General features: G+C 43.8%; 1 protein-coding gene across 6 annotated transcripts in view; it reads left to right on the top strand.

Annotated features, from left to right (window-relative positions):
• IGF2BP3 (insulin like growth factor 2 mRNA binding protein 3) overlaps positions 1,712 to 22,434 on the top strand; it is a 167,479-nt gene continuing 146,756 nt past the window's right edge. Inside the window, exons 1-2 of one of the 6 annotated variants that reach the window (XR_002335867.1) lie at positions 1,712 to 2,528; positions 3,829 to 3,889. Coding sequence is in view for 4 of the 6 variants with exons in the window: in XM_021063450.1 (XP_020919109.1) it covers positions 2,354 to 2,528; positions 3,829 to 3,889 (236 nt within the window). In the remaining 2 variants the exon portion in view is untranslated. Of the gene's footprint in view, positions 2,529 to 3,828; positions 3,890 to 3,912; positions 4,440 to 22,434 lie in introns of those variants that run through there. The other 5 variants (XM_021063450.1, XR_002335868.1, XM_021063452.1 and 2 more) reach the window with 5 other exon arrangements.

Raw genomic sequence — 22,434 nt, 5'->3', positions numbered from 1 at the left:
ATTTTACACAAGGACGTTTGTCCCCTCCATCTCATAAAGGAAGAATTGCACTAAATTAAATGTAAGTGAAAATATTGTGAAACTGGGTTTACGTTTAAAAAGTTGGATTTGCTTGGCAGGAAAGAAAAACCTGTTAGAAAGAACAGTTGCATTTAAAATGGATGATCTAACACCTTCCGGTTTCTTAACACAAAATTTTAAGTTCCTTTTAAAAGAAAATACGTAAATGCTCTTTTTCTCAAGCAATAATTCCCACATATTTCAAACATAATCTGCCACTCATCTTTAAATGGGAAAATACACACTTTTAAATGCCGTATAAGGGTTTGACCAAGATAAATGAACTATTATCAATTGTCATAATTACTGAAGATATTTCACTGTAAACAGTATTTTCTCCTACATAATGCATTTTTCTAATAGTAAGAGTACTAAGTCATTAGAGATTCTTGTTCATATTTCCATCTTATATGGAATTTCATTCACTTTTTAAAAATAAGCAGTCTGTTCTATGGAATACCTGTTAAAAATATACAAGTATCTGGTGTAAATGAAGCCTTAGAGTGGAGTACACAATCTTTAAACGACACTTGGAGATTTCCACAAGTACCCCAGCGCTCATTTCCGTATTCCTCATCTCCAGTCTTCATTTTGTTGGCCCAGAAGTCTCCACCGGGCCCAGACCCTCCCCCCATACACCCACCATTGTGCTCGTAACCTACAGGGGAAATTATGAATGGTTCTCAAGGCCAAATGCGGGCAGAAAATAGGCAGAAAGAGACTCGAAGAATTTTTCAAGTGCAAATACCACTTAGGGGAATCGCAGCGCGGTCTTCTCTGTTTTAAGAGTCCCAAGTTCTCCAACTAAAATTCTTTAAATAAAAGTACCAGCCCACCGCACTCCTCCTCCTCCTCTGGAAACTACAGGAAGAAATAGTTTCCGTTTAAATACCGCCTTTTCCCACTCACACTTCTCTGCTCCGGCCTCCGAGCCCGGGACACCCCCAACCCCAAACCAGAAGCCCCAGCCCCTGAGCTCCCCTCCCCCACCAGTGGCCAAGCCCACCCCCGGCCTCATTGATCCCGGAGCCTTTTCTGAATCGTGCAACCAATGGCAAACGCGAAGCCGAGAGCCACCGCGAGCTCAGGCGGAGGAGGTGTCGCCCAGACACCCGCCCAGGACGCCGCGGGCTCCCATCCCCCACTGCCCTGGCTCGGGGCCGCCCCACTTCCCCGGTGCCGGGCCCAGTAAACGGTGTATAGGGTGGGGCGTGTCGGTCCGCTTCTCCTCGCCCACCCACCCCACCCCCTCGCTGTGTTTCCGTCCCTGCCAGCCCTGGAAAGGTGCTCGCGGCTTCGCCGTGGTTACACTTCTGTCATCAAAGCCGCAAGGAGAGTTCGGAATGGTGACTCTTTGGCTTTGTTAATTACCTGTTTTAAAAAAATCGAATATTTAAAACTCCAGTAACTAGAGCTGAGGAATTGCCTAGTTAGCACCCCCACTCTCATTAAAAAAACAAAAAATAAATCAATATTCTTCCCCTCCCCCGCCTCAGGATCCGCCCCAGCCAGATAACCCTTTCTAAACTCTGCAGTAACCATCAGCTCCCCCTGCCGCGCTCCCCTTCGCGCGCGGGCTGCGGCTCCTTTAGCATTTCCCCCCCCACCTCTTCCTCCTCCCCCTTCTCAGGGTCCCTCGCCCAAGCTCATTTCCCCTCCCCCTCTTCCTCCTCCTGGTAGCTCTTTTTTTTTCCTCCGAAACCCACTCTAATTGAGGCGCTGGGATTCCTCACGTGAGACGTTGATTTGTAGTTTGAACACGTGGCTCATTCAAAAAGCCGGACACTCGGAGCGGATTTTTTCCGCCTCCTGCGTCTTCCTCCCTCCACCCCTTTCTCCCCTCCTCTCCTGCCAGTCACCCTTCAGGGTTTTTTATGGGGAGGCGGCGCCTGCCCTAACGTAGTGTGATATTTTCACTGTCCGCTGGCCGATGCCAGAGGGGCTGGGGAGGAAGAGACAAAAAGTATTTTCCCCCTCCCCTCTTCGTCTCCTTTTCCTCGCTAATCCCGCCTCCTCCTCCGAGTTAGGAAGACTCGTTGATGCGTTTGGGTTGTAGCAAGGCTTTTTCCTTCTTTTTTTTTTTTTTTTTTTTTTTAATACCTAGGAAAGGAAAAACAGGAACCCTCGGATCTGATTTTTCGCTCCTCGTTCTTGTTCTTGGTTCTTACTGTGTTCGTGTATTTTAACGGCGAGAAGAGGAGGGGAACAAAACCCCCAGGATCCATCCGTCTCTGTGGGTGGTTTTAATTTTTCGTTTCTCTCTTAATTTTTTTTAAACAACCACTCTTTCACAATGAACAAACTGTATATTGGAAACCTCAGCGAGAACGCCGTCCCCTCGGACCTGGAAAGTATCTTCAAGGACGCCAAGATCCCAGTGTCGGGACCGTTCCTGGTGAAGACTGGCTACGCGTTCGTGGACTGTCCGGACGAGAGCTGGGCCCTCAAGGCCATCGAGGCGTTTTCAGGTGGGCCCCGGCCGGGCCCTGCCAGGGCGCCTGCCTAGCCCCGCGCCGCCCGCCCGGGCCTGCCGGGGTCGGGGGCCGGGAGCCAGGCCGGTGGCTAACACCGGGTTGTCCACACTGGGCCCAGGCTTGGGTGGGTGCGGGTACGGAGAGGGGACGAGGCCCGGGAGCCCACACGCATGGGTCCGGGCGCTTCCCCCAGCCTCTGCGCCTTCCCGGCCCCCGGGCTCCCCTCCCCCGCCGGGATTTGCGGGCTGAGGGCGGACTCGCTGTCAAGAAAGCCCGGGCGCGGGCTCCGAGGGGAGCAGGGGACCGTGCGGCGCCGGGCTGGGAGGGGGGGCGGTGCACTCGCCCCGCACCCCGCCCGGGCCCAGGCGCTTGCTCCAGGCTCCGTAACGCCGGGCCTTGGGAGCCGAGCTCGAACGCCTGCTTCTCGTTCCTTGCTTCCTCTCTGCTCTCTTCTTTTATGGCGTTGGATTCATTGCCCCTCTCCCGCCCCAGATTCCGGCAGCTAGAGAACTCAGAGTGGCCTTGACCCCGCTGCTGAGCTTCCTTACGACCCTGCGGGAGGCGGGCGAGGGCGACCCGGGTTCTTTGCTGAACCTTCCCGCGTCCGACGAGCGAGAGGGGCAGGTGGGCACCGGTGGCCAAGGGTCGCCAGGGAGCGAGCCACACTGCGGCGCCTGGCTGCGGGGCCTCGAGCCACGGCCTCCGGGGGTGGCGGGGTGCCCTTGGCGAGCACTGGGGGCTTCGCGTGGCCGCGCGGCGCGCGAGGGTGGGACGCCCAGAGGCTAAGGCTGCGCTCAGTTCCTCTCCGAAACGCTAGTCGCTCGCGCGCCCAGTTCGTGCCGAGCCGCACCTCTGGACGTTCGCTCTTTCGGCGCCTGCCCTGCGGCCCTTGAGCCTTTCCCGCCGCTCACTGCCCGTTCCCGGAGGGCCTGGGCTTGAACCCGCGATAAGGACCCGGGCGCCCCCACCTGAAGAAAGGCAACGTAGCCCCTACGCCGGAATTTGTCTTTTGTTGCAGTGTCGGGGGAGGTGGCGGTGGAGGCCAGGGTAGGGGAAGAATGTTACCCGAGTAGTTGTAGAAGAAGAGGGACAGGCGATTCCTCTTCCCACCCCAAAAGTAACTTACACCCACGCAGCCCAGAGGGGTCAACTTCCCACACGGGCTGAGTGAGTTCCCGGTGCTATTCAGGGCTCAGGAGGCCACCTAGGTCGCCGCTTAGGCTATGTGGGTCCTTGGGGGCCAGAGAGCCAACTAAACCGGGCCAACTGTCTTCCACCTCTCGTGTGTCCGCAGGTAAAGTGGAACTGCACGGGAAACTAATAGAAGTTGAGCACTCGGTCCCCAAAAGGCAGAGGTGAGCTTAATTATGTTCTTTCTGATTCTGTTCTCAACCATTGGGAAGAGAGCTTCAACACAGCTGAGAACAACTTTTCCTCTTGTCGGGTTGTTGTCTGGCTTGGCGTTTCTCGTCTTCTCTTGCATTTAAGTTAATGGCAGGTGTGTGTGTGTATGTTGAAACTCCTGCTAAGAAATAGACGGCTTGTCCGTGGCCCCTGCCACTGGTTTATTACTGGTTAAAAAAATGTCTCTCAAGGAAGGTCTCTCAGCTAAGTGTTCTCCGGCAGACTAGGTCACCGGTGCAACAGGAAATCAAAGTCTCAAAGGGCAGTTTCTGGGCACCTGTGGGAATTAGGAAGCAATGGGTGACCGTTCCCACCCCCGGCCCCACCTGAAAGTACGGGATAGGCGAAAGCAGCTGCAGACACTCGCGGGTGCGGCGTTCCTTTGCTTCTCTGTCCCCAGTTGGCGGCGACGAGGCTGAGAGGCCTGGGAGGCAGTCCGAACTTTTGAGAGGGGAGGAATTTGCCTTTACTCTGGTAGCTCACCCGCCAGGATTGGGACATGTGAGTGAAAGCCTGGTTTCTTCTGCCCAGAAGTGCCTTTCAGTCACTGCAGAGTTAGTTTTCTGCACACCCGCCTTTGTTTCCTGGCCGTCCACTCCCCCCACCTTTAAATAATATTTTTGTTTGCAGATAACCACCAAAAGATGGAGAAGGCCGAAGATTGGTGTTACTTAAACAAGGGGCTTGAACTTTTGGGAGAGCATGTGTAGTGTGTCAGTTTACAGAATGTTTGGAGATTGTTTTAATCCCTGGAGTATCTTGGAGAAATGGCTCCTTTCTGCAGAGGAGGCCAGATCCCTGCTGTGTAACTCTGACTAGAAGGGTACTGCTTCCTCCGGGTGGTGCTGGGGGTTTGCTTATGTCTGCAAGGTGGACTTAGGGACCCTGCCATCCCCCCTCTCATCCCCCACTCCCAATCTGGGCCAAGTAGTAAACTGGAAGTTAATTTAAACTAGAGCTGCCAAGTGTTTGTTTAGGTACTAGTGAGTGTGTATGCTGGAGGGCAGAAAGGGTTTGCTACGAATTTCCATTTCCGTGGGAGAGATGGCTATCCAACAGGTCATCCTGTGCCTCTTTCTAGATTGAACTCTCTTCCAGGTAGAGCATTTTCAGCTGTTGTGTCTTTTGTTAGCGTGTTTGGATTTTTGTGGATTTCTCTTCTTGGTGTACTTGATTTTCACTAGGATAGTTTGAAAGGGATTTGTGTAGCCAGATAGATGTAATTCTAGTTGGGAATTTTGATAGGGGTCAAATTATTTAATATAGTAGAATGGAATTCTTTTTAAAGTTTCTAAAATGGAATATGTATTGAAAATTATTGAAATGATCTCAGTTTAATAGCAATCTAAAAATTGGGGGAGAAATCCCAATAAATCCTATCTCCTTAAAAAGAAGTTTAAAGGCGGAGTTCTCGTCGTGGCACAGCGAAAACTAATCAGACTAGGAACCATGAGGTTTCAGGTTCGATCCCTGGCCTCAATCAGTGGGTTAAGGATCCACCATTGCTGTGAGCTGTTCTGTAGGTTGCATTTGTGGCTCAGATCTGGCTTTGCTGTGGCTATGGCGTAGTTCAGCAGCTGTAGCTCCGATTAGACTCCTAGCCTGGGAACCTCCATATGCTGAGAGACATTTAAAAAAAGAAAAGGGCAAAAAAAAAAAAATAGTTTAAAGGCATAATCTGAATTGTTTACCTATGGGGGGGAATATGTAAGGACATTCTGGAAATTCTTCTTGGTCTCATGTTTAGCCACTGTGTCTTAATTTTCTTCAAATGTTAAATAAGAAGTTAGCAAATGGTTGTGTTGAAGGACTGACATTTTGACATTTGGGAGTTTCTCCTTTTTTTTTTTTTTTTTTTTTTTTTAAAGGGCTGCACCCACGACATATGGAAATTCCTGGGCTAGGGGTTGAATCAGAGCTGCAGCTGTTGGCTATGCCACAGCCATGGAGGATCCTTAACACATTGAATGAGGCCAGGGATCAAACCCGCATCCTCATGGATACTAGTCTATCCACTGAGTCACAAGGGAAACTCACTTTAGCTTATAAATTTAAACATTCAATTCCTTAACCTGCCCTTCAAAGCAGTTACTTTGCCTTACACTCCTGATTTTTCCTCTCCGACCTCTGGTGAATTTGTCCTCCACTATGTAGGAAATTAAAAACATTGGTAATAGACTACTTGTTTGATTCTTAAAGGCTTTTGCCCAAACTAAAAACATACTTAGTTTCTTGTTACTTTATGACAAACAGGAGTTCCTATTTAGAGAAGCACATAAAGTAAAATGTTACCATTGGCAGCAAGTATTTATCAATGGAAGCTCCTCCATTTATTAACTGGTTGACATTTCTGGTTGATTTTCACTGGAGCATTAAAACGGTCAGGATTTTGAATGAATGATAGTTTCTTCATAGCAAAGTAAATGGGAGTGAGTACATTGGAGACAACTTTATACTTCAGAGAGCAATGAACTAAGTCCTTTGTATTGCAATGGTTAAAAACAGTAATAGAGCTTGATTTCTCTGCTCGGGGAAATTTGCCGGAAGTCTATATTACAATCCTGTTTTAACTGAACCTTGGAACTGTGTTGCAGTTTTCCTTATCTGGGCTGTTTCACTGTCTGAATAGGTTTTAGGAGAGGGCATCTTGGCAGTCCACATGCCCACCACCTGTAGGAACATCGAGGGGTGGCCATAGACCAATCCTTGCCAGTGAGCCTGCTGGACTCTTTGTGCTTAGCCGTCATTCCATTGCATCCCATCATCATGTGGGCATCTGAGGCAGGCACACCCACATGTGCAACACTGACCTTTCTACCTGCTGTGCAAGGCATGTTGGGAGCCCGGTGCTGAAGAATGCTTATGGCAGCACTCAGAGATGGATGAATGGGCTTGCAGCAACTAAACAGGGGAGCAGGCCCAGGGCAATTTGATGCTTGGTGGCCTGGCCCACTTGGGAGCTGAGCTGGGCGGGACCCTCTCAGGAAGGGGCATTGTTGAGTTTGGTTTAGACCAAGCTTAACTCTTGATTACCGAAGTCTCAAGGGAATGTGGAAGGAATGTTGCTTTTCTGCATTCTGCTGCCCCTCAGTTGGGGAAGTTATAGCAGTGCTTGAGGTCCCCTGTATCCAGAATGAAGAGATGATTGCACTGAGTCTCTGCAATAGTGTTGGACTTTTTGTTCCAAATATAAAAGATAAAGCATGTGAAGACTTGGACTCACTCTGGAGGTAAATGCTCTTAAAAAAAAAAAAAATTTCCCTCTTGGGGGTAAGGGTGAGTGTGAAAATTATTCTGGCTTAGGAAGACCATAGCTGACTTTGCTGATAAGAACCAGTGGTATCTTGTGGGACATTGTTTTGTGTCCCTATATGATTATGTAAATAGCACTGATTTCCGTTTCCTTTCTGTTATGTTGAGGGCTGTTGGCATGAGAGAGGGAATGGGAAAGTCACCCACATTGGGGAACTGAGAGGATGGTGGTTTTAGTTTGTTTTCCATGACTTGTTGAAATTATGGAAATGTTCGTATTCTCAGTTTTTTTTTGCTTACACTTGCTCATAATTTAGCTGTTAGCATTGATTAGAATCATATGTAGGGAGTTCCTGTTGTGGCTCGGAGATTAACAAATGTGACTAGGAACCACTAGGTTGTGGGTTCGATCCCTGCCCTTGCTCAGTGGGTTAGGGATCTGGCGTTGCCGTGAGCTGTGGTGTAGGTTGCAGAATGGACTCGGATCCCACGTTGCTGTGGCTCTGGTGTAGGCCTGCAGCTACAGCTCCGATTAGACCCCTAGCCTGAGAACCTCCACATGCTGCAGGAGCGGCCCTAGAAAAGGCAAAAAGACAAAAAAAAAAAAAAAAAAAAAAAAAAAAGAATTATATGTAGCCTGAAATATATTTGAATTAAAAAATAGTAGTTAATATTTTTCCATGAAGAATCTGTTACAACAGACTGTATTGCCTAAGGTTAAATGTCTTCATTTTTTGCTACCTTGAAAATAATTAAAAAATTAAGTGGAGAACTTATTTTCATTTTAGAATCTTGTGTTGAGTATATAAATGGGATAGAGCATGTATAAAAGTTACTGGTTTTAGATATACCTTACTTTACTATTATTATTATTATTTGTCTTTTTGCCTTTTCTAGGCCTGCTCCCGTGGCATATGGAGGTTCCTAGGCTAGGGGTCTAATCAGAGCTGTAGCCACCGGCCTACGACAGAGCCACAGCAACGCTGGATCTGAGCCGTGTCTTGGACCTACACATAGCTCACGGCGATGCCGGATTCTTAAACCACTGAGCAAGGACAGGGATCGAACCCTAAACCTCATGGTTCCTAGTCGGATTCATTTCCACTGTGCTACAACGGGAACTCTTAGTGCTACATTTTAATAGCTGTTAAGTATTAGAAAAGGATGGTGCCATGACCAGTTGTCATGGACCTTGCTGTCTCAGGACAGCAAGAGGTATATTTAATGCTGAGCTTTTTAACAGGTATGCTCTTGACTTATCAGTGGTGGTACAGGTGAGTCTTATAAAGTAGGAAAATTTCTCACACGTATAGACTTGAGGTTCTGATTGTCAGGCAACTTTCATGACTGGTAAAGAATCATAGGCAAGGTTATCTTGGGAGTGTTCAGTAATTCATGACTGCTGAAGTGGTTGTAGCCAATGAGATTTTTCTTGAGTTCATGTTATTTTCTCAGTACAGTTTGGGAGAGTTTCAAAGATTTCTTGGAGTGCCTGTTGTGGCTTAGTAGTAAGGAACTGGGCTAGTATCTATGAGGATGCAGATTTGATCCCTGGTCTTAATCAGTGGGTTAAGGAACTGGCATTGTCTTGGGCTGTGGTGTAGTTCCCAGATGAAGCTCGGGTCTGGCATGGCTGTGGCATAGGCCGGCAGCTGTAGCTCCAATTCGATCCTTAGCCTGAGACCTTCCATATGCCACAGGTGTGGCCCTAAAAAGACCAAAAAAAAAAAAAAAATCTTCCTTTGGCTTTATTAGAATTAAAAAAAAAAAGTGTTGATAAATAGCTCCTGTGAGGCTATCCAGAATAGTAAGGAAGAGATCATAAAGACATCACATGTGTGTCCCCAGAACCAGTGGGAATTGAGAATCTTGGCTTGTGTTTCTGGCTTTCTTTTGATTTGTGTGGTCACTTACTTTCTCTGCTCATGCCAAATGTCATTATAATAAACAAGGGGCATATTTTGTATCTGTTTTGCATTCTATCTGAAATAATTGAATTATCAGGCTAAGGTTTATAAATATATTTTGCAATTACAAAGATTGGGGATTTTCTCTATAAGGGTTTTTGACTTGTATTTCTTTTCTGTAGCCTGAAAGTTCAGTTGCTTTTGCACGTGTATCTTGTTCGGGCATTCAGCAAGAGGGATGTGATCTTTGTCATACTTTGAAATCCTTTTATGAGCCACATAACTGCAGTTCATGTATTGTTATAGGTCTGAGATTTTGTATTGAAGTGGAGCTGTTGAGCCACCTTGATATATATTTGAAGCAACTCCATTTTAATTGTCCTCAGCAGCATCCAGACAGCAACTTTTCCAGCAGTAACTTATTCTGAAAGGTGTGAATTATCCATTCAGTAATGCTGGAGGTTGGCTTGGTCTGGGAGGAAGGAGAGAGGCTGTGCTATTCTTAGCTGAGTTTCCTTTATCAACTGTTGACTCTGATTCAAGTTTCTGGAGTCATGCGACAGGAGGTGGCAGTGTGGGAGCAGTGAGGATGGGATGGGCATTTTTAGTTAAGATCTCTGCCCCATAAATCTGATGTTTACAAATTGGTTTTACATAATTTTGCTTGAGAGCTGGTGGCAAACAGTTTTCAGTGCTCTATTAAAATTGAGGGTGTAATTTATCATGGTCTAAAATTGCTTTTGGGAAAGTGTTTGGTTTTGGTAAATAAACATAGTTATAAATATCAACCTAGTATGTGAATTCTGCTGCCCTGAAGGGGAATACATAGTACATAAACCACATAAACCATATGTTTTAGAGAATTATGCTGAGACCATTTAACTTGATTAGGAAAAGGTTTGAAATTCAGACATAATCTTTGAGGAATCTAGTAGAACTCTAAGGTAAAAGAGGCCTGAGTCCTGAGAATATCTGTCTTTTTTTTTTTTTTTTTTTTTTTTTTTTTGTCTTTTTGCCTTTTCTTGGGCCGCTCCCTCGGCATATGGAGGTTCCCAGGCTAGGGGTCTAATCGGAGCTGTAGCTGCCAGCCTATGCCAGAGTCACGGCAACTCGGGATCCGAGCCGCGTCTGCAACCTGCACCACAGCTCACAGCAACGCCGGATTGTTAACCCACTGAGCAAGGGCAGGGACCGAACCTGCAACCTCATGGTTCCTAGTCGGATTCGTTAACCACTGCGCCACGACGGGAACTCCAGAATATCTGTCTTTATCACTTAGTTATGGAGGATATTGATTTCATTATGATGTGAATTTTTCAATTCTCTATAGGTACACAGCAGACTGCTCCAAAACTAGTGGCTCAAAATGACAGCACCTTATTCTTCCCCATGATCCTAGGGGTCTGCTTGATGGTTGGTTCTATTCCACATAGTATCATTTTGGGTCATTTACCAGGCTGGGCTAAAAGGTCCAAGAAAGCTTCAGTCACATATCTGGCCTCTTTGGTGCTTGCCCAGGTTATCTTTCTTCACGTGGTATCTCAGTACTCCATGGTGGCCCCTGGCTGGCTACCCCAAGCTGCTGGGCCTCTTAAAGGCTAGGTGCAGAATTGGCACATTATTGCTTTTAATCCCATCCTATTGATCATGGAAGGTCACAAGGCCACAACAAGTTCAAAGAGAATATGGAAATAGACTTTCTATCTCTTGGTGATACATTGGCATGCATGTAGAGAGGAAAGGAATTGATCGTATCCATCTTTGTAGTTGATCTTCTACAAATTGGAGGAGGGGGCATTTTGGCTTCAAAATATTTAGAACTTAAAATATCTGAAAAGTGCATTTAGCCTGAGAAATGGGGAGCCAGTCGCCTTTGTCATATCCTGGCAAGAGATGCTGGTTTTTGGGTGTTGATGAGTAGTGGTCAGTTTCTGGATATTTCTAAGGAACAGCTAATAGGATTTGCTGATGGATTAGAGGAGGGGTGTGGAAAGAGTAAAGGATAAATAAGATTTTTTTGGCCAGAATAACTGGGTGGAAGGTGGTGCCATTTACCAAAATGGAGAGTATTGGGGAAATGAACATGTTCTTGGGTGGGAATCAGCTTTACTTTTGGCACATTATGTTTCTAATACTTACTGGAAATTTAAACGATGAAATTGAGTAGCTGGTTATGTCAGTCTCAAGCCCAGGGCAAGGTAGGATGTGGAGGTGGAAATTCCAGCCTTCATTAGCTTGTGGTATTGCAGTCGTGGACTTGGACAAGGTGTTCAAGGAACTGAACCTGGAGCTCTTGGAGGAAGGAGGGACTAGCAGAGGAGAGTAAAGGAGGCCAGTGATTAGTGGAACCTAAGCAGAGAAAACTGTTGGTAAGAGATGAGTGAAGAAAGCCTGTGGAAAAGGAAGGAGTAAACGATCAACTGTGTGGAACAGCACTGAGGTTGCGCTTTAGATGGATGAATACATGAATGGGAGTGGTGTTAAGTCTTAGCCTTTGGGTTCTGCTATAAATAAATGGAGAGCGATTAACAAATTTTGGAGCAATGTGGAATATAGCCTTTCTTCCAGAATTTATTAGACTCTTAATTCATTTTCGTAATTCCAGAAACATCTATGAGCATGTTCTATTTTTAATTTGCTGCAGATGGAAGAGGCTCTTTAGTAGATGCTCTTGCCCATTGAACAAGACTTTTTTTCTTCTTCTTTTTAGGGCCGCAACCATGACATATGGAAGTTCCTAGGCCAGGGGTTGAATTGGAGCTACAGCTGCCGGCTTACGCCACAGCCATGGCAATGTGGGATCTGAGCTGCGTCTGCAACCTGCACCACAGCTCATGGCAACGTTGGATCCTTTACCCAACGACGGCAGGGATCAAACCTGCATCCTCATGGATACTAGTCAGGTTCATTACTGCTGTGCCACCACAGGAACTCCAGACAAGACTTGTTTGTGACAGTCGACCTACCCACTAGCATCTGTTTCAAAACTTCTGGTGACTATGAGCTCACTTTCTTAGAGACAACCCATTCTGCTTTTCAGTAATATGTTTGGTTCCAAAACAGGGCAAAGTCCAATACTTGCATGTCGTCGTTGCGATACTTGATGAACGATAAGCAGAGGTAGAAACTAATGGCCAAAGTATATATGAATATTATGGGTTAGACTTAAAATACTTTAACTACTTCGTTATTTTAGTATACTGGAGTACGTAAAGCATTCCTTCTATTTTATTCCTAAAATTTAAGTTATAAAAATATAAAGAACCCTTCAAATAACCCTACCTTCTCTAATTTTTGCATACTAAAATATCTGGTCCTTGGTAAAGTAGCTGCCTCCTCAAATTCTGAATCCTGCCTTTGGCTACAGTAGTCACTGAAACAAAGTGAGGTGTTGAGCAGTTGATTTTGAGACCGGTAACTTAGTCTGAATAACTCTGTTTAAGACTTTCTTTGTCTGTGCAAGTCCTTTGATGACTAGAATACTACTTTAGAATGTGTTAAACACCTACTGTTGAAAGAGAGGAAAACTAATAAAAATGAGATAGCACAATAGATTTTTTTAAATGGTATTAGTTGGTTTACCAAAGGATTCTCTAGAAAGCCCTGGGAGAAGAAGTGACTTGCCCAAAGCACTGCCAGTGATTAGTGGAACCCATTTCCAGGTCTTGTGACAGCCTTGTCTTCATTCCTCCCATTCGAAGTTGTCAAAGCCCCAAAAAAGTAGCTTACACAGCAGCCTGATCATGTTTGCAGTGGCAAGTTGGAGCAGAGATATCCTGTTTCTTGCCTTCTCTGAAGAAAAATCTTGTTTGGCTTCTTGGAAGGGTTGATTTATTGTCTTGATGTAGGAAGAAGACAGGTACAGGTAGTCTGGAATCCTGGGCTTACTGGAGAACTGCAGAAGAAAAATATCCAGACATCCTGTTTTAAGACGGAAAATGAGACTTCTTTTTCCTTTAAGGTATTTTATTTATTTATTTATTTATTTAACTTTAAAAAAAATTTTTTTTTTTTTGTCTTTTTGCCATTTTTTGGGCCGCTCTCACGCATATGGAGGTTCCCAGGCTAGGGGTCTAATAGGAGCTGTAGGTGCCAGCCTATGCCAGAGCCACAGCAACGCAGGATCCGAGCCACGTCTGCAACCTACACCACAGCTCACGGCAACGCCGTTAACCCACTGAGCAAGGGCAGGGACTGAACCCGCAAGCTCATGGTTCCTAGTCGGATTTGTTAACCACTGCACCACGATGGGAACTCCCCTTTAAAGTATTTTAAAGCAGCTTCATCTTACTATAAGTGAATTGTAGGGAATTTGGAGGGGCCTCAGAAGATAGGAGAACAAAGGGTATGTGGAGGTAGATGCCATGGTTTTTTCCCAGGCAGGTGGTTGTGACTTATGGATGTGTTGGAGGTTGCAAAAGAGGTAGAGGTGTCCTGGGTTGGAGTCTTTGATGCCTGGTCATCCCAGCCTGTTAGCAAGTTTAGTAGGATCCTGTCTTGCAGAAAGAAGTCCCTTAAACCTGAAATACTGAGGATTGGGAGAGAGGAGGAGGGAGAAATCATGCTGAAACCTCTTGTTGAGAAGCCCCGATACTTGCCTCATGTGCTCTTGTTGAAGTGAAGGGTGTTAGATCTGGGTTTGAATCCTAACTCCACTTGCTGAATTCATGGTGTTGTTGAGGAATGAAGTAATGGGAGGTCAGAATGGAAACGATGCCTCACAGGATCCGGGGGACAGTATGGATAAAGAATCAATACAGTATCACCTAGTGGTCACTCCCATGGCAGTTGTTGTATTTTTTTTTCTTCTTGAGATTCAAACGTGAAGGCTGGATGTAGATTATATTTGGTGATAACAGAAATATGAAAAAATTTTGTTCTGTTTTGGGATGTTCTGTTTTCTTATAAGTAGAATTCTGTGGGTTGTGTCTTTTTCTTTCTTTTCTGTTCTTTTCTTTTTTTTGCTGCGCTCACAGCATGTGGAAGTTCCTGGGCCAGTGATTGAACTTGAGCCATAGCAGTGACAATGCTGCTGAGTCCTTAACTGCTAGGCTACCAAGAAACTCCCCTAAGATTCCCTTCTTTTTTTTTTTTTTTTTTTGGACTGCCTCATGGTGTATGGAGTTCCTGGTCTAGGGATCAGATCCAAGCTACAGTTGCTACCTAAGCTGCAGCTAAGGCGATACTGGATCCTTAACCCATTATGCTGGGCCTCGGATTGAACCTCTGCCCCAGTGCTCCCGAGACACTGCCAATCCAATTGCGCCACAGCTGGAACTCCTAAATTTACTTTATGACATGGTTAATCATGTTTTTATTGAATTGTACATCGAGACAGTTTGGTTGAAACCTGTCTTTTCAGTCAAGGAGGGCTGTATCATTCTAGGAACACCCTTATTCTTGCTAACATGGATGTCATGCTTACTCTGACAAGTCTAGGTCCCAATTTATTGGTGCCCCTTGTATGTAAAAATTAAGTTAAAAGTTATAAAGATTGAATTGTGATAATTTATAGTTCAAATATTTGGGGCTTATGTTCTTTTATACTTAGCATGAATTTTGGATCTTCAGAAATGAACAGTATTTTCTTGGGGTGGGAACTTTACTAAATAAGATTTTGAGGAGAAATTTGATTAAAAATTAGTTTTGCGGAGTTGCTAATGTGGCTCAGGGGTAACAAACCCGATGGTATCCTGGCCTTGCTCAGTGGGTCGGGGATCAGGTGTTGCTGTGAGCTGTGGTGTAGGTCACAGACTTGGTTGGATCCTTTGTTGCTGTGGCTGTGGTGTAGGCCGGCAGCTGCAGCTCTGATTCGACCCCTAGCCTGGGAACCCCCATATGCCGCAGATTCAGCCCTACAAAGCAAAAAATAAAATTAAAAATAGGTTTCCGAAACAGTCCAACTCAGCTTGTCACTGTAGCTGGGCAGGTGATTGGAGGAGTTTTAAGAGAATTTATAATGATGCTAAAAGTGGTTGAGAGGTGATTGCATTTTCTCCAGAGATCCTTCAGTTTTGTTTTAATTTTATGATTTCACCCTGGGCATATGGAAATTCCTGGGCCAGGGATTGAGCCCATGCCTCTGTAGCAACCCGACTGCTGCAGTCAGGTTCTTAACCAGCTATGCCACAGTGGAAACTCCCCCAGATTTTTTTTTTTTTTTTTTGTCATCTCTTGTAAAAATGGAGAAGCTCTTGCTTTTTCTTTGGAGAGAGAAGTACAGTTGAAAATGTTAATTTCTACATTTTTGGTGTGCGAGTTTACCTATTTCTGTATTTGAGTTTCAGAAATGAATTCATTACTTACAAAAACTGTTGGTTTAGCAAGTATAGGTGGAGCACCTGTGTTTGGAGGCAGTCCTGTGCTTGGTGTCAGGGCATAGAAAGAAGAGTAAGATAGTGGTTCTGAAGAAGAGTATGTGGAGTATGGTGATTTTGGCTGTGTTCTGTCTCAATCCCTGGGTGATATTTTTATCTTCAGCACTCTCAGTGGCTCACTATGGCAGTGATCCTGAAGGTGGATTAATGTCTCTGCAGGTAGAGAGGTTGTAAATACTTCTTGGGGTGTACATGGGCTGCCCTAGAAACACAGGAGGATCATTGGGCTTAGCTGAGTGTTGTGTAGCCAGTCAGGGATAGGTTCAGAGAACGAGCATGTGAAGGCAGCTGGGGCTAACTGTGCAGTGGGGATGGAAAAGGCAGAAGGGACAGCAGAAGCCAAGGCATATAAGTGTGAAACACCCCTGGTGTGTGCGGGGAGGGATGGCAAGCTGTTTGGAATTAAGAGAGGCCTGGGTGTGAAGCAAGATGGTGGTGGAGGCTGAGCCTGAAGAGGTGGCATGAATGTGTTTCAGGAGTGACTTAACATTGTTCCAATTTTTTGTGTTTAACTTAAGCGGCTCACCCACTTTAGACAATGTTTAGCAGTTTAGATAATAATCATGTAGATGGTTGTTTAGGATTTTCTTATGTAAGAACTGATGCCTGGGTTAATTTGGGATCTGATCACCAGAGATCATGTTCAACTGCTTTTACCTTTTAAATGCCTCTTGGAAATGGCTGTGCCCCCAAACATTTCATGGGGGCATGGGACTTTCTCAGGGTGCCCTGCCCTGTGACAGGGTGATGAGGGTGAATTGTGAGAGAACTAGGAGTCCTATAGTAAGGCTGACTGAGCCTATGCTGCTTTTTTACGGTCAGCTATGACAATCAAAATTTTTTTTTTTTTTTAAATTTTTTGCTATGCCTGCTGCATGTAGAAGTTTCTGGGCCAGGGATTGAACCTGAGCCACAGCAGTGTCAATGCTGAGTCCTTAACCACTAGGCCACCAGGGCACTCCAACAGTCATAGTTTTAGTCAGTAGTGATAATTGAAGCACTTCATATTTGATTTCTTTTATTAAGACATCTCAAATGATGTAATGAACTTTTGGAGAAAATGAGACCCTTTTATATGTACATACTATTAGCTGAACAAAACTAGGGGCAGCAGCACCCCAGCTGTTGGGAGGGTCAGTGACATCTTGCTCGGAATCACACAGATGTTGGTTAGAATCCTTGATCAGCTCTGTGATCCTGGGCAGAATGATGCAACTCCAGACTTCTCAGTTTATCTATAAATAGGGCAATGAGAATTGCATATGGTTATTGGGAATTAAATTACAATATTTGTAAAGGACATCTTGGAGTATCTGGCACCTAAGTGGTATTGTCTCATATTAATAAGCTTGTATATTTACAAGTGGCAGTTGAAAATAAGAGATGAGTGTATCGATTGCTGCATAATCCCATCATTTGTCTCATGTACAGATACTTAGGAATGTTTTACACTTCTTTGTGGAGTATGAGTTATGCATTGTGAATAAGTGAAGAATTTGTACTTTTATGTCTAAACCTGTGCATCTTGGAATCCTTAAAATGTGTTTTCTTAGGAACTTCTCTTGAGAGGTAATACTATTTAAAAAAAACAAACTGTCTAGGAGATAAAGTATTCCTGTTAAATTCAAAAAGGTAGAGGACAAAAAATGATTGAAGTGTACTAAGGATAAGCATCAGTTCAGAATGGGGTATCTGAAAAAGCCAGTTTATTTAGGAAAAGATAGCCTGTCTTACTACTCATTTGGGAAACACCAATTGTAATGGCATTTCTTTGCCTATGAAGTTGGGAAAAATGGACAAGATTAATAATACCTGGCAAGAGTGTGTAGGAATGGGTACTCACCTGATTAGAGAGTAAATTGGCAGACTTCTTGGCATGTTATTTGGGAGTATCTGTTAGACCTTAAAAATGTGAATACCCTTCAACCAAGTGTCATGGAGAACAACCCAATCCTCACAGTTTTGTGTTGTCTGTAAGCATAGTTTTAATTAAAAATATTATAAAGATTCTACTGTATAGCACAGGAAACTATATCCAATCTCTTGTGATAGAACATGATGGAAGATAATGAGAAAAAGAATGTATATATGTGTATGACTGGGTCACTCTGCTGTACACCAGAAATTGACACAATGTTGTGAATCAACTACATTTAAAATAAAAAAAAAAAACAAAAAACCAGTATTGTAAAGAAATTGAAATCACCAGCCACCACTTGGTAAGAAGGTCTCTGAGTAGGAGGCCAAAATAAACACAGATAAACTTTCAGGTTTTATTATATCACTCATTACTCATGATGTTTTAATAGGTATTATCAGATAATCAGAAACTTTCACCATTGCCTTTCCAAGTAAAGAGGATCCCTTATTTTGAATGTCTAGGACATTTTGCATTTTACTCATTTTGAATGAGGGTAGATTTTTGAAAAGGAGGAAGATAAGAAGAACCCCCTTTTTTTCTTTATCTTTTTTTTTTTTTTTGTCTTTGTCTTTGTTTAGGGCCGTACCTGTGGCATGTGGAGGTTTCCATGCTAGGGGTCCAGTCAGAGGTGTTGCTGCCAGCCTATACCATAGCAACGCCAGATCTGAGCCATGTCTGAGACCTAATAGCAGCTCACGGCAATGCTGGATCCTTAACCCACAGAGCGAGGCCTGGGATTGAACCTGCGTCCTTATGGATACTGGTCAGGTTCTTAAACTGCTGAACCACAGTGGGAACTCCCTGTTTTACCTTTTTTTTTTTTTTTTTTTTTTCCTTATTCTTTTTAGACCTGCACCCATGGCATATGGAAGTTCCTAGGCTAGGGGTTGAATCTGAGCTACAGCTGCTGGCCTACACCACAGCTACAGCAATGCCAGATCCAAGCCTTGTCTGTGACTTACACCACAGGTCACGGCTACTCCAGATCTTTAACTCACTGAGCAGGGTAAGGGGATCAAACCTGAGTCCTCATGGATACTAGTCGAGTTTGTTTCCGCTGAGCCACGACGGGAACTCCCACCTTTTTTCTTAAAAGCGCTTTTGAAATAATGTTAAACAGTTTCTGATTTTGGGGCATATTTATTGTCTTTCTCTGTGCTAGCAGTTTTGCTTGTTCTGTTATAAAGTAATATTTGTCAACATTTTTTTCAGTAATGTTTAATAGAAAATTGGAAATGGCCATCCAAAGAAAACATGCCTTTTTTTTTTTTTTTTCTTTTTTTTTTTTTTTGCCATTTCTAGGGCCGTTTCTTCGGCATATGGAGGTTCCCAGGCTAGGGGTTGAATTGGAGCTGTAGCCGCTGGCCTACACCAGAGCCACAGCAACTCAGGATCTGAGCCTTGTCTGTGACCTAAACCACAGCTCATGGCAATGCTGGATCCTTAACCCACTGGGCAAGGCCAGGGATCGAACCCTCAACCTCATGGTTCCTAGTCGGATTCGTTAACCACTGAGCCATAACCAGAACTCTGAAAACATGCCATATTATAATAATTATACTGTAGTATATTTTGTTGTACTTAGAAAGAGTGAAATAAATTTAAATGGGCTTGACACAGGAAGAACAAACAGATGTTTGGGGAGAAAAAAACTTTCATATGCACATATTGGTATGAAAACACAGGAAAAGAGCTGGAAGGTGACCCACCAAAAAGAGTGATTATTTTTTTTTTTTTTGTCTTTTTAGGGCCGCACCTGTGGCATATGGAGGTTCCTAAGCTAGGGATCTAATTGGAGCTGTTGCCACCGGCCTGCACCAGAGCCACAGCAATGCCAGATCCGAGCCGCATCTGCCACCTACCCCACAGCTCACTGGATCCTTAACCCACTGAGCGAGGCCAGGAATCGAACCTGAAACCTCATGGTTACTAGTCGGATTTGTTTTCACTGCGCCACAACGCGAACTCCAAGAGTGATTATTTCTGCACAAGGTAACTGATTTCAGAGGAGAGAAGCTAATGGAAGATCTTTGGCTTTATTCTCTATTCTAATGATTCTCAAACTTACTGGTTTTGATGTTTTGACATTGAAAAACTTAGGACCCTCTCGAGAGCTTTTGTTTTTATTTATTGATACATATGTTATTAGAAAACTGAATATCGTTTAGAATTATTTTAAGTGAATAAGTATATAATGTGCATATATATAGGTAGTAATACGTATATTACTATAATAAACCATTACATGTTAATGAGATTTTTGCAATAACAAAACAAACTCATTTAGGAGTTCTGGTCATGGCTCACCAGTAATGAACCTGACTAAGATCCATGACGATGCAGGTTTGATCCCAGGCCTTGTTCAGTGGGTTAAGGATCTGGCGTTGCCATGAGCTATGGTATAGATTGCAAATGCGGCTTGGATCCTGCGATGCTGAGGCTGTGGCACAGGCTAGAGGCTGCAACTCCAATTCAGCCCCTAGCTTGGGAACTTTCATATGCAATGGGTGCAGACCTAAAAAGCCAAAAAAGAAAAAAAAAAAACCCTGCTTAAAACCAAAATATAGGAGTTCCCGTCGTGGCTCAGTGGTTAACGAATCCAACTAGGAACCATGAGGTTGCGGGTTCAATCCCTGGCCTTGCTCAGTGGGTTAAGGATTCGGCATTGCTGTGAGCTGTGGTGTAGGTTGCAGACACAGCTCGGATCCCGAGTTGTTGTGGCTCTGGTGTAGACCAGCGGCTACAGCTCTGATTCGACCTCCATATGCCGCGAGAGCGGCCCAAGAAAATGGCAAAAAGACAAAAAAACAAAATGTAGAAAAAGTATAATCATTTTACATTTTTGCAAATTTCCTTAATGTTTGGCCTAATAGACAGCTGGACACTCATAACTACTGGCATTCAACTTGTTGCAATATTTTGTTTTGATTGTAGTATATAAAGAAAATCTAGCCTCACACAGATAGCTGGTTAGAAAAAGAAAGGAATATTTTAATAGTTCTTATAGATAATTGTGGGTATTTTTGTTCCTATACCAGTACTGGCAAGTGGAAGTTTTTTAAAGGTTAGTTGAATTGTGGAATCTGAAATTCTATCAATACATTTTTTTTTGTACTTTGTTACATTTAAAATCTATTGGATTTTCTTGCCCTTTTATCCCAATGTATTGGAAAACTGTCAAGCTCAAGGTGGTAGATACATTTGCTGAAATTCTGGTTTTTACTTAAAAACTTAAATTCAGTCATTGGCAATAAATGTTTTTCTTGAAGTAACTGGCTGATTTTACTCTCTCTTGAGAAAATGTTCACTGGACGCTCAACCTTAAATAACCGTAGTTTATCTATAGCTCTTTGAAGTAAAAGTGGTGCCCCATGAAAACAGTGGCTGGTTAATCTTGTGCCTCAAACAGCTGCATGGTGCTTTTTCTCCAGACAGTCATATTACATAGCATGGGTGTGTTTGTTGTGTATTGCCCTTCTCCTCACATAGATATTAATAGGATATGTGCTCAAGGGTTATTTAAGAAAATTAATAATTTTTACTGCTTCATTAAGGATATTTAAAAGTGAAACTTGGAAAGTCCCTGTTGTGGCTCAGCAGCTTAAGAACCTGACATGGTGTCTGTGAGGTTCAATTCCTGGCCTCGCTCAGTGGGTTAAGGATCTGGTGTGTTGCTGCAAGCTGCAGCATAGGTCAAAGATGTGGCTTGGATCCAGTGTTGTTTTGGCTGTGGTGTAGGCTGGCAGTGGCAGCTCCTATTTGACCTCTAGCCAGGGAACTTACATATGCTGCCGGTGTGGCTGTAAAAAGAAAAAAAAGAAGAAACTTGAATTAAATTATACTAAAAGTGCTGGCAAAGAATACAGTGATTACTATGACTACATGTTAGTGCCATTGCCTTGATTCACACTAAGGTGTCAGCAGTTTACCCATCTTTGTTTTTGCACCATCATGGCAAAAATCAACACAGTGAAAGAGGCAGTGAGTGACATCTTGGTAGTATTATAAAAAGCGTTTTGACTTCTTGGACCTCTCTGAAGATGTCTCAGGGGCCCCCTGGGAATCCACATGCTCTATGTTTGGAATTGCTGCTCTACCCTAATGTGATGTTTGAAGTTATTTGGATTAGGTATTTCTGTGAGTATGTATTTACATCCTAACACACCAGATGGCAAGAACAAGTGAGGATTTTATACAGCTTCATGGCACATTAGCCTCAACAGAGACTTTTTCCACAAATCGGTTTGTGAAAAATAGGTGTGGGAAGAGAAAAAAAAAAATTAAACACATAAAGGAAAATCTAGGTATATGAAGGACATTTAAATAGGGAGCATTTCAATGCCCATGAGCAAAATGAAGTGAGTTTGGCTATTTGGGCACCCGGAGTTAGGCTTTAAGTTCATCAAGCCAAAGTGAACCCTCTATGCTGACACAGGTCTTACCCTTGGGATTGAACAGTCTTTAGTACAGTAACATTTGGTTATTCCTAAAATGTTAAAGAAATCTAACTAGAATTTCAGGGCATCATCAAAGTTTCTTTTGACAATTTCGATGTCTTGTGGCTGGAAGCTTGTGCTGACTCGTTCTGTTTTAGGGATGACCAGTAAAGAGTCCTACCTCTGACCCCTTTCAGCCTGCTTTTCTGCCCTAAGTTAGTTAAATGTAGAAAATAACTACTTTTGTTCCTATCACAGGACAAGGAGTAGTTTTTTTACTTTTGGCAATGATTTAATTCTCAAGGGGGGTGGGAATACAATAATGACCTTTCAAGGTATTTCACAAATCTTTTCCATTCCTTAAATTTTTATTGGATTGAGAAGGCTTGGTAGCTTGCTATTGGTTTTTTGTTCCCCACTAAATGGCTCTGTTTTGCTGGTTTTGGATCTTAAAAGTTTTTAAATGATTCACTCAACACATTTTTGACTTTTTTTTTTTTTTTTCCTTCTCTTTAGGGCCACACCCGTCACATATGTAGGTTCCCAGGCCAGGGGTCGAGTTGGAAATAGAGCTGCCGGCCTACACCACAGCCACTGCAACAC

This window comes from Sus scrofa, chromosome 9 (assembly GCF_000003025.6).
Source record: "Sus scrofa isolate TJ Tabasco breed Duroc chromosome 9, Sscrofa11.1, whole genome shotgun sequence".
Lineage (NCBI taxonomy): Eukaryota > Metazoa > Chordata > Mammalia > Artiodactyla > Suidae > Sus > Sus scrofa.
Note: the sequence above shows the minus strand (reverse complement) of the source record. Positions and strands in the feature narration are given on the sequence as shown.